This window comes from Hippoglossus hippoglossus, chromosome 4 (genome assembly GCF_009819705.1).
Source record: "Hippoglossus hippoglossus isolate fHipHip1 chromosome 4, fHipHip1.pri, whole genome shotgun sequence".
Classification (NCBI taxonomy): Eukaryota; Metazoa; Chordata; class Actinopteri; order Pleuronectiformes; family Pleuronectidae; genus Hippoglossus; species Hippoglossus hippoglossus.
The window spans coordinates 28,460,876-28,471,839 of NC_047154.1; the positions used below are offsets into that span (position 1 = coordinate 28,460,876).

Genomic DNA, 10,964 nt, shown 5'->3' on the forward strand with positions numbered 1-10,964 from the left:
ATATAATATATGGGTTAGGGTTCCTCTCACCAACCTGGATCATGTTATAAACATGCAGCTTTTATAAATGTCTCTCTCGAGCACTGCGCACACAGTAAACATTTCTCGGCAGGAGGAATTTTCTAGTTATTATTATTATTATTATTATTATTATTATTATTATTATTGTTGTTGTTGTTTTTAAATCAACGTGCATTGGTTAGGGTTAGGACAACGTGCGTGTGACGTCACAGGCTCACTCCCGCTGCAGAAGCCGCGATGATGTAAACAAAGAAGCGGATCATCAAATAAAGTTTGTTAAAACGGACCCGGAGCAAAGAGACGGAGGATGGAGATCCACAAAGTCTGAACCAGATCCTGAACCGGAACCAGGACCAGAGCCAGAGCCAGAGCCAGAAACAGAGCCAGAAACAGAGCCAGGACCAGGACCAGGACCGGAACCATGTCCATGGAAGACCCGTTCTTCGTCGTCAAAGGGTGAGAGCTCCGTGCTAACCAGGCTAACAGGAGTAGTGTTAGTGTGGGGCCGCTGATAGTTGATCGATAGTCGATATTTCTGCACAAACCGGAAACTGAAGCGTATATTCTAACTGCAGATGGGTTAGCAGCGAGCTAACGGACATGCTAACGGTCCCAAGCAGTGTTTTCTGAGTTAGTTAGCATGTTAGCATGTTAGTACAGAGCTCGTCTACCAACAGGAATCACACTCTGGCTAGTTTTAAAGTTAACAGTGCAGTCGTTCAAAGACACAAACATGGAACACTTTCTTATTTTATTTTGAATGTCAGCACAGTGTCCTGATGTCAAACCACTTCCTGCCAGATGATGTTGTGTTTTTACACATTAATAATAATAATAATTTAATTTACCTTTACCTTTAGACTTTAAGGTTCAGTATGTCAGATTTAGGTGAAAGGATCTATTGGCAGAAATTGAATATAAAATAATCCTAGTGATGTTTTCACTAGTGTTTCATCTAAATTGTATGAATTGTGGGTTTTTTTTTACCAAAGAATGAGCCTTTTATAATTAAATACTTTATATTCAAATACTTTTTTTTACATCTGGAGCGGGTCCTCTCTACGGAGGCCGCCATGTTTTTTTAACAGTAGCCCAGACTGCAACATGCAACTTCACCACTATATTTTTACATACTGAACTTTTAAGCCTCGTTAATAATCAGACTGCTCCACATGATGAGTTTGTTCACACACGTCAGCATCTGATTTCAGATAAGCACTGTTGTGATGTGTAATGGATGTGAGCATCTTCTCGGATGTGTGTTGAGAACAGGGAGGTACAGAAGGCAGTGAACGCAGCGCAGAGCCTCCATCACAGGTGGAGCGAGCTGCTGCAGGAGGGGGATGGAGCCTCCAAAGAGGAAATGGACTGGACGACCAATGAGCTGAGGAACAGTCTGCGCTCCATCGAATGGGACCTGGAGGACCTGGACGAAACCATCAATATCCTTTGATCCAGGGGGGGCAACCTTTTTTCTCTCAAGGGCCATCTTTATTGTCATAACATCCTTCGAGGCCCACACTAAAGACTAAATCATTGTTATGTTGACGAGTTTTTCTCCATCATCTCCGCTTCACTTTCTGCTTCTCCCTGTGTGAGTGAGTGGGGGCGGGGCCGGTCTGGGGACTGGATGGGAGAGAGACCAGTTACATTTTAGAAGTGCAGATGAGCCAAATTTAAGTCACACATCACAGATCTTTAGTTGCATTTTCGTATGTTTTTTTGTACTATGAATGGAAGTTCCCCACCCCTGGTTTAATCACTGACCTGTCGTGATACAAGGTAATTTGACCTGAGGTCACCTGATTTATACTGTAAATTTTTGCAGATGATTGTTTCTTAACTGTCAGTGAAGGTATCGTTGAGTCAAATCCTAAAAAGTTCAACCTGGACGCTGCCGAGCTGTCGAAAAGAAAAGCATTCATCACCAGCACTAGGCACACAGTTAAGGTAAACTCACATTTCTTTGGTCACATCTGCTCAGGTGGAACAGGTCTGATCTGATTGGCTACTGAGTCTGACTGTTTCTCTTTAAGGAAATGAAAGAACAGCTGTCGAGTCCAGCTGCTGCATCCATGGACAGAAAGAAAACACAGGTAACTCACATTCTCACAGGTAACACACCTGACAACAGGAGGTCAGACTGAGGGTATGGAAGGTTCCTGTGAGTCAGACTGAGGGTATGGAAGGTTCCTGTGAGTCAGACTGAGGGTATGGAAGGTTCCTGTGAGTCAGACTGAGGGTATGGAAGTTTCCTGGAGGTCAGACTGAGGGTATGGAAGGTTCCTGTGAGTCAGACTGAGGGTATGGAAGTTTCCTGGAGGTCAGACAGAGGGTATGGAAGGTTCCTGGAGGTCAGACAGAGGGTATGGAAGGTTCCTGGAGGTCAGACAGAGGGTATGGAAGGTTCCTGGAGGTCAGACAGAGGGTATGGAAGGTTCCTGTGAGTCAGACTGAGGGTATGGAAGGTTCCTGGAGGTCAGACTGAGGGTATGGAAGGTTCCTGTGAGTCAGACTGAGGGTATGGAAGGTGCCTGTGAGTCAGACTGAGGGTATGGAAGGTTCCTGGAGGTCAGACTGAGGGTATGGAAGGTTCCTGTGAGTCAGACTGAGGGTATGGAAGGTTCCTGTGAGTCAGACTGAGGGTATGGAAGGTTCCTGTGAGTCAGACTGAGGGTATGGAAGGTTCCTGGAGGTCAGACTGAGGGTATGGAAGGTGCCTGTGAGTCAGACTGAGGGTATGGAAGGTTCCTGGAGGTCAGACTGAGGGTATGGAAGGTGCCTGTGAGTCAGACTGAGGGTATGGAAGGTTCCTGGAGGTCAGACTGAGGGTATGGAAGGTTCCTGTGAGTCAGACTGAGGGTATGGAAGGTTCCTGTGAGTCAGACTGAGGGTATGGAAGGTTCCTGTGAGTCAGACTGAGGGTATGGAAGGTGCCTGTGAGTCAGACTGAGGGTATGGAAGGTTCCTGGAGGTCAGACTGAGGGTATGGAAGGTGCCTGTGAGTCAGACTGAGGGTATGGAAGGTTCCTGTGAGTCAGACTGAGGGTATGGAAGGTTCCTGGAGGTCAGACTGAGGGTATGGAAGTTTCCTGTGAGTCAGACTGAGGGTATGGAAGGTTCCTGGAGGTCAGACTGAGGGTATGGAAGGTTCCTGGAGGTCAGACTGAGGGTATGGAAGGTTCCTGGAGGTCAGACTGAGGGTATGGAAGGTTCCTGGAGGTCAGACTGAGGGTATGGAAGGTTCCTGTGAGTCAGACTGAGGGTATGGAAGGTTCCTGGAGGTCAGACTGAGGGTATGGAAGGTTCCTGGAGGTCAGACTGAGGGTATGGAAGGTTCCTGGAGGTCAGACTGAGGGTATGGAAGGTTCCTGTGAGTCAGACTGAGGGTATGGAAGGTGCCTGTGAGTCAGACTGAGGGTATGGAAGGTTCCTGTGAGTCAGACTGAGGGTATGGAAGGTTCCTGGAGGTCAGACAGAGGGTATGGAAGGTTCCTGTGAGTCAGACTGAGGGTATGGAAGGTTCCTGGAGGTCAGACTGAGGGTATGGAAGGTTCCTGTGAGTCAGACTGAGGGTATGGAAGGTTCCTGGAGGTCAGACTGAGGGTATGGAAGTTTCCTGTGAGTCAGACTGAGGGTATGGAAGGTTCCTGGAGGTCAGACTGAGGGTATGGAAGTTTCCTGTGAGTCAGACTGAGGGTATGGAAGGTTCCTGTGAGTCAGACTGAGGGTATGGAAGGTTCCTGTGAGTCAGACTGAGGGTATGGAAGGTTCCTGGAGGTCAGACTGAGGGTATGGAAGGTTCCTGTGAGTCAGACTGAGGGTATGGAAGGTTCCTGGAGGTCAGACTGAGGGTATGGAAGGTTCCTGTGAGTCAGACTGAGGGTATGGAAGGTTCCTGTGAGTCAGACTGAGGGTATGGAAGGTTCCTGGAGGTCAGACTGAGGGTATGGAAGGTTCCTGTGAGTCAGACTGAGGGTATGGAAGGTTCCTGGAGGTCAGACTGAGGGTATGGAAGGTTCCTGTGAGTCAGACTGAGGGTATGGAAGGTTCCTGTGAGTCAGACTGAGGGTATGGAAGTTTCCTGGGGGCCCCTGTATGGACCATTACTTGCATCTGACTGTTTGTCCTGTGATGCTGTTTGTCCTGTGATGTTTAGGCTCTTCTCGCTGAGCGTGGTGCTCGAGGTCCAATGTGGCAGCCTGGTCCTGATAAATACACTAGACTGGATCATCAGCTACAGAACGCGAACACTCAGTTTATCGAGGAGCAGCAGGTGCAGCAGCAGGTACAGTTTCACATGACCATAACCAGATAATTACAGAGCTGTGGGTGATGATGTCATGACAGTACGTGTTGTGCAGATTCCTTTTAACGTGTTTGTGTTTCAGCTGATATCTGAGCAGCAGGACGAACAGTTGGAACTCGTGTCAGGAACGATCGGAGTCTTGAAGAACATGTCAGAACGAATTGGGATGGAGCTGGACGAACAGTCTGTGTAAGAACCATGTTCAGATTCATGTCAGAGGTTCATCAGCTCCGACTTGTTAACTGAAGTATTTTCGTGTTCTGACCTCTGACCCTGTTGAGTGTCAGTTTGAGGACGTTACAACAGATACAAGGCACCTCGTAGCGCCTTATAGTGGTGGCCCTGGTGCTACTGCCACCGCCAGGCCTGTTTTTTATGAATTCTATTAATGTGTGATGAAACATACAAAGCAGGGCTGGGCAATTAACCGAAAATGTATCAAAACTAACAATTATAACCTCTAACTGACTTATTCTTGCTCATGTTGCTAATTCGGTAAATACTTTCCACAATAATTGCATTCACGAACTGTTGTGTTTCCGCTACATACATTTTTCAGTGGTGGCCTGTGTACCTTGTACTGTGCCATAAAATAACATTAAAATAATCGTAATTGAGGTAAAAGTCTGAAATAATTATATTAAATATATTTTAAGTCATATCGCGCAGCCCAAATACAAAGTAAAAACTTAACACTGAAATTTAAGCCGTCTTAGATTCATGTAATTTCATCACTGTAGATGTGACTGTGTTTCCAGCAATGCTCGCAACACAACTTCACTAATATGACAACATCATGGGGGTATTCCATCAAAGTGGCTAAACGCTTATCCGTGCTTACTTTTCTGGCTTATTAAAGTGAAAGATCCGTTCTATGACTCTGGTTAATTCCTGCTCAGTTGCCATGGTAACTTATGCTTCAGGGGGCTGTACTACGAAGCGAGTTCAGGATATTGTTCCAATATCCAGTTGAACTTAACCTGACAAATGCAGTCAGGCTAAGTGGTCACACAAAGCTGGTTATCCACTCGATATGCACACTATCTGCACTGACTCTGAGGACACACACACACACTGACTCTGAGGACACACACACACACTGACTCTGAGGACACACACACACACTGACTCTGAGGACACACTGTGGTGGAAACCTCTGACATCACTACTCAATAAAAACACATGGACCTATTTTCAGGAAGCTGACAGAGAGCATTTGGTGTTTTGGTGACAGGATGAGTCTGGAGAGATTGAGATGTACTGGGTGAGTTAGAGGCTGAGATCCACTTAACCAACCATACATTGATTTAAACTTCCCTTATCCTTCCTTTTAAGGAGAGTGTGCACCACACAACAGTGTAGAGTCACTGTGGTGAGTGTTCAAGTCCCAGAGAGAGAGGGGTGGGGGGGTGGGGGGGGCGGTCACAAGGTCAATGTGTAAACTATCTGTCCCCCAAATAAATATTTATTTCACAGGATGAAGCTATTTAAAGTTTTAAAGTATGTGAGGTTCTCCTCCGCTAACACTCCCAGTACATCAGTATCAGTAAGTGAAGCAGATGCAGTCTGTGGTACTGGGAGCACTTTACGGGTCAGGCTGGTTCTGTTGGGCTCCAGCAGCTGACAGAGGTTCATCCTCTGAGGAGAATCTAGATCTTTCAGAAACTCATCAGAGGAGCTCAAAGGATCTTGTGGGTCTCTGAAGACCCTGGTCCTCCTCAGAGACTCGAACAATCCACACCAGCTCCACAGACCCTCTAAGAACATGATGTCATGGTTCAAAGGAAGGGATTGGTCAGTGGGCGGAGCTTTATACTGTTTGATCTCATATCTTCAACTTAACCTGGAGCAGGTTAGCTGTTCAGCTAACCTTCTAGTTCACCTGTTACCATGGCGATTTACCCCAATAACAACTTAACATGCTTCATAGGACTCATGTTACCTGATAACCACAAATCCTGCTTTGTAGTCCGGCCCCTAGTAGTCAAGCATCACAACAACATCACTAATGATAACATTAATAAAAAAAACAATAAACCAGTGTAAACTGGGTAAAAGCAGATAGATGTGCAGAAAGTGTAAAAGTGTTTTGTTCTCGTCCCTGCAGGATGTTGGATGACTTCGGTCATGAGATGGACCACACTCATTCCAGACTTGACAACGTCATGAAGAAACTGGCCAAAGTGTCTCACATGACCAGTGGTAATCTGACCAGCAACACATGATCTCACGTCTCTGTTTCTATTGGAGCAGCAACAATAGAAAATAACTGAAGTACCTAAGTTTCATTAGAAATCTGATTAATTCTCTGTTTCAAATCATATCAGTATTGATCAGGTATCAAAAACACTGGAGTTAAAATCAATAACTCATCTTCAATATGCCAAGTTTCTAGTTAACTATAGCTACTTGTTTTTTTAAACTAGGATTTTAGTTATCTAGTTATGTAGAGTTGGATGTGTTGACTGAAAACGTTCTGTATCTCTACAGATCTATATCGGTGGTTGTATGTAGTTATTGATATAGAGTTTAGTTTAGTTATAGTTGTGATTAGTTATAATTAGTTATGTTATATGTTACAATTATAGTTATTGTATTAAAGTTATAGTTTAAGGTCATAGTTAAAATTGGTTGTAAATAAAATACTTTCAGTTATTTCTAGTTTGAGATAATCATGTTATAGTTAATTAAAGAAATTGTTATTTATATATATTAGTTAGTTATAGTTATTAGTTATTGTTAGTTATGATTATACATTATAGTTAGTTATAGATTCAATTAATGACAACTTTTTATAGTTAATGCTAACTGTAGTTATAATTAGCTATACATATTAGTTATAGCTAGGTATGGTTAGTTATTGTTAGTCATAATGACACGTTTATAAGTCACTGTAGGAAATTATAGTTAGATATAAAAATAACTAGTCATAGTTGTAATATGTGATAGTTATAGTAAATTATATGTTACTCTAGGAAGTTATTGTTAGATATAAATATAACTGCTTTCAGACATGCACCTCCTCCAGAATATCTCTGCACTTTCTCGTGCATGAACGCAAATGTGTGAGTGAGAGCCTGGAGTTTCTGAGGACTTCCTCCTCCTGAGCTCCTGTATAAAGTGTAGATCCAGGAGCAGTGTGAACACAGCAGAGGATCCTCCACTGATTCACTGAGTGGGGGGGGGGGGGCTTCTAACAGGGGACACAAACATGAAGAAACTAAAACAAAGATCTCTGGTGAAGAAGTGCTGACACACACGATGAAGACACAGGCGAAGACGTGAAGAGAGTTTGTGGTGATCAGAGCTGACGACGGTGTCAGGTGATGTCAACATGATCACATGACCTCTGCAGCAGAGGTCACACGTCACTTCCTGTCTCTGTCTGCTGCACCCGGCTGCCCCCCCTCTCACCTGAACCATGAGGAGGATCTGATGCTGTGAACGAGTCTGTGCAGAAAACCTGCTGCTGAGTTGTTCAGCTGTGAAACACAAACTCTGGAGAAGCTCTGGAGACGATTCTCTGGATTTGACCTGGAGCTCATGTCTGAAAACAGCTTATTACTAGCTGTAGTTGTAATACGTTGTAGTTAGTTATATGTATTTTTAATTAGATAGTAATTAAGTCTTTGTGTCTTTACAGATCGTCGTCAGTGGTGTGCTATCGGAGTGCTGCTCGCCATCCTCTTTGTCGTCCTCCTCCTCTTCTTCATCCTCTGATTTCAGTTCCAAATTCATCTAAGTCCTGTTTCTACTGGACTCTACACGGGTCTCTACTGGACTAGGGTTGGGTACCGTTCACATTTGAGCCAGTACTGGTCCCTGTACCTGGAAGTCTGTACTGGTACCCATTGGTACTTCTTTCGGTACTTTACTCTCACTGTATAACTTTTCCTGCAAAGAGAATTTCGTGTTGCCTCCGCCTCGCGACATAATTCCACTACAAACGCTTATAGAGAAAATGTTTGTCCTGGGTTCCAATTCACCACTATAAGCAATTGATTACTATAAAAGTTGTGTAGCTTCTATATGATGGACCCAGAACCTGAGGGAAAGGTAACGGCACACACGCACACACTGACTCCGCTGCTCACTTCTCTCTCTCTTTCTCTCTGTCTTACTTTCCGTTCTTTGTCTCTGTCTCAGCTGACGTCCCTGACTCGCTACACTTTAAACGTTGATTTGTTTGTCGCCACAATATCAACACTGATTATCACATAATGATCAATACTTTTTTTAATGAGTCAAAACTTTCTTCCTCTCTCGTGCTGACACACACACACACACAGTGTATAAACTCAGTCTGGGTAAAAACAACAGACTTTGTAAACTTAGTAAATGTGTGTAGATCCGAAGGAGATGGTGTCGCTCTGTTTGGTTTGATGTGGTTGGTGCAGAGCTCAGTGTGAATGACAGAGACACGGAGAGGAGCAGTAAATTACTGACTGCCGCTAAAAACTGCACCATTGACTCACCATAGTTCTGAGCTTGGCTTTTTTCAGGGGTGAGTCACATGGTTTCTCTCGCTCTCTCTTTATTTAACCTATACTGGCTCTTTCACTCTCACTCATGTATACACACTCTCTCACCCAGATGCGCTCACAGGTACCGAAATTTGGCACCAATTGATTAACGTGAATCGGGACCGGGTAGTACTGACGTAATTCGGTCAGTTAAAGTACAGAGATCCGTACCCAACCCTACTCTATACTGGTCTCTACTGGTCTCCACTAGTTTGAACTGGACTCTACTGGTCTCCACTAGTTTGAACTGGACTCTAATGGACTCTTCTGAATTCTTTAATGCCAGTTTGTTGAGTTTGAAATTGTTAGTCTGAAAACAAAGTGTTAACACTAAAACTGTCTGTTGTTGTTTACAGTTTGATTTTGTTGATTTTAAGTGACTGAAACATTTTATTTGTATCGCAACGGTTTATTTCATTTTACTTTATTTAATTTAATTTAATTTTTCCTGTAACGTATTGATACACACTCCAGTTTATTGACTTTTCTACTGTTAAACTACTTGTAAATGAAACCATGCACTTCTTGCAGCTCCTTCACAATAAAAGCCCTCAGGGAATCATTGGAAGGCTTTTATTGTGAATGAGTCCTTAAGGTTTGAATAAAATGCTGAAATGAGGTGAACAGGCTCATTGGAACAAGAACATTGTTCCACACAAAGTTCAAATTACACAGTGGCTTTTGGCTTTTATTTTCTGGTGAAGTCCAGTACTTGACATGTCACATGGTAACAGTGAAAATAATCCTACTGTTATTACTAGAGGCAGTTAATACCGTCAATAACATTTCAGAGCAAACAAAAACCAAATCATTAAAGCAGGAGGACACAGGTTACAGCTTTGTGCTTCTCATACACACTCCTTCAGGAACAATACATCACCTGAACAAAAACTGCTGAGCATTATTTCGCAAACTTGTTTTTAACTACTACAAAATAAAATCTCTGTCTGTCCCTCTGTGTTGTTGACTGTCCCTTAACCCTCCTGACATTTCACTTCTGTCTGTGGATTCCAACAAAAAAACAGAAAAGGTCCAAAAGAAGAGCGAAGAGCCACGTTTTCCTGTTTTCCACTCAGTCCATTGCTTCCTTGACCAATTGAAGGTTAATGATGCATCACCAAGTTCAGATCCTGGTTCAGACCCTGGTTCACTGCTGCAGGTTCAGGCCCAGGTTCAGAGGCAGGTTCAGGCCCAGGTTCACTGCTGCAGGTTCAGACCTTGGTTCAGAGGCAGGTTCAGGCCCAGGTTCACTGCTGCAGGTTCAGACCTTGATTCAGGCCCAGGTTCAGACCCTGGTTCACTGCTGCAAGTTCAGACCTTGGTTCAGAGGCAGGTTCAGGCCCAGGTTCACTGCTGCAGGTTCAGACCTTGATTCAGGCCCAGGTTCAGACCCTGGTTCACTGCTGCAAGTTCAGACCTTGGTTCAGAGGCAGGTTCAGGCCCAGGTTCAGAACCTGGTTCGCTGCTGTTTTGTTCAGACATTTTTGGGCGCTTTTAAGCGTCTCAGAAGGTTTTCAGAGGAGCTTGTGTTAGTTATTCGAAGCCTGGTTCCACATCATCAGGTTTATGGTACAAGTGGCAGGAAAGTCAGCTTCCTGTTTCCTGTGTGAATAAAAGTCATCAAACAATGACTCATCATAAACAAACTCATTTTTATTCTGTTTAAAATTAAAGTTGCTGACTCATAAATTTAAAAAAAAATTGTTCTTTAATAATCAGCAGTTTCTGTCTCATTTAGTTTCAGGTTCATCTGAAATGATGGTGATGATGAAGATGTCGGAATATCAGAAGATTTTATTGTATTTAAAGTTAAACTGTGATTGATTTTTAGAATCACAGTTTAAAAACTGTAAAGTTCTAATAACCTGCTATTAAAGAACAGGAAGCACAACTGACGTCTTTAATCAACATTAACATTAATTAGCATCAAATATAGTTAATTAACATGTAATAACATCAAATAATGTACATAACACATAACGTTAATTAATATAAACAATGAATTGAAAATCACTTTGATAAGTTTTCAAACTTAATAAACTGAAGCTGAACTTTATTTTTTCTCTTTGAACTTAGTTATATTTTTTGTTTAGATTCTTTGTTCAGATTTT

At 43.2% G+C, this 10,964-nt stretch overlaps 1 protein-coding gene across 1 annotated transcript; it reads left to right on the forward strand.

Moving 5' to 3' along the window:
• Positions 1-209: 209 nt before the first annotated feature.
• On the forward strand, positions 210-8,414 carry stx6 (syntaxin 6). Its single transcript, XM_034582311.1, has 8 exons — positions 210-477; positions 1,294-1,463; positions 1,877-1,971; positions 2,058-2,117; positions 4,181-4,309; positions 4,413-4,519; positions 6,438-6,532; positions 7,974-8,414. The coding sequence occupies exons 1-8, from the start codon at positions 443-445 to the stop codon at positions 8,048-8,050; spliced, it is 768 nt and encodes a 255-aa protein (XP_034438202.1). The 5' UTR covers positions 210-442; the 3' UTR covers positions 8,051-8,414.
• The last annotated feature ends 2,550 nt before the right edge of the window (positions 8,415-10,964 follow it).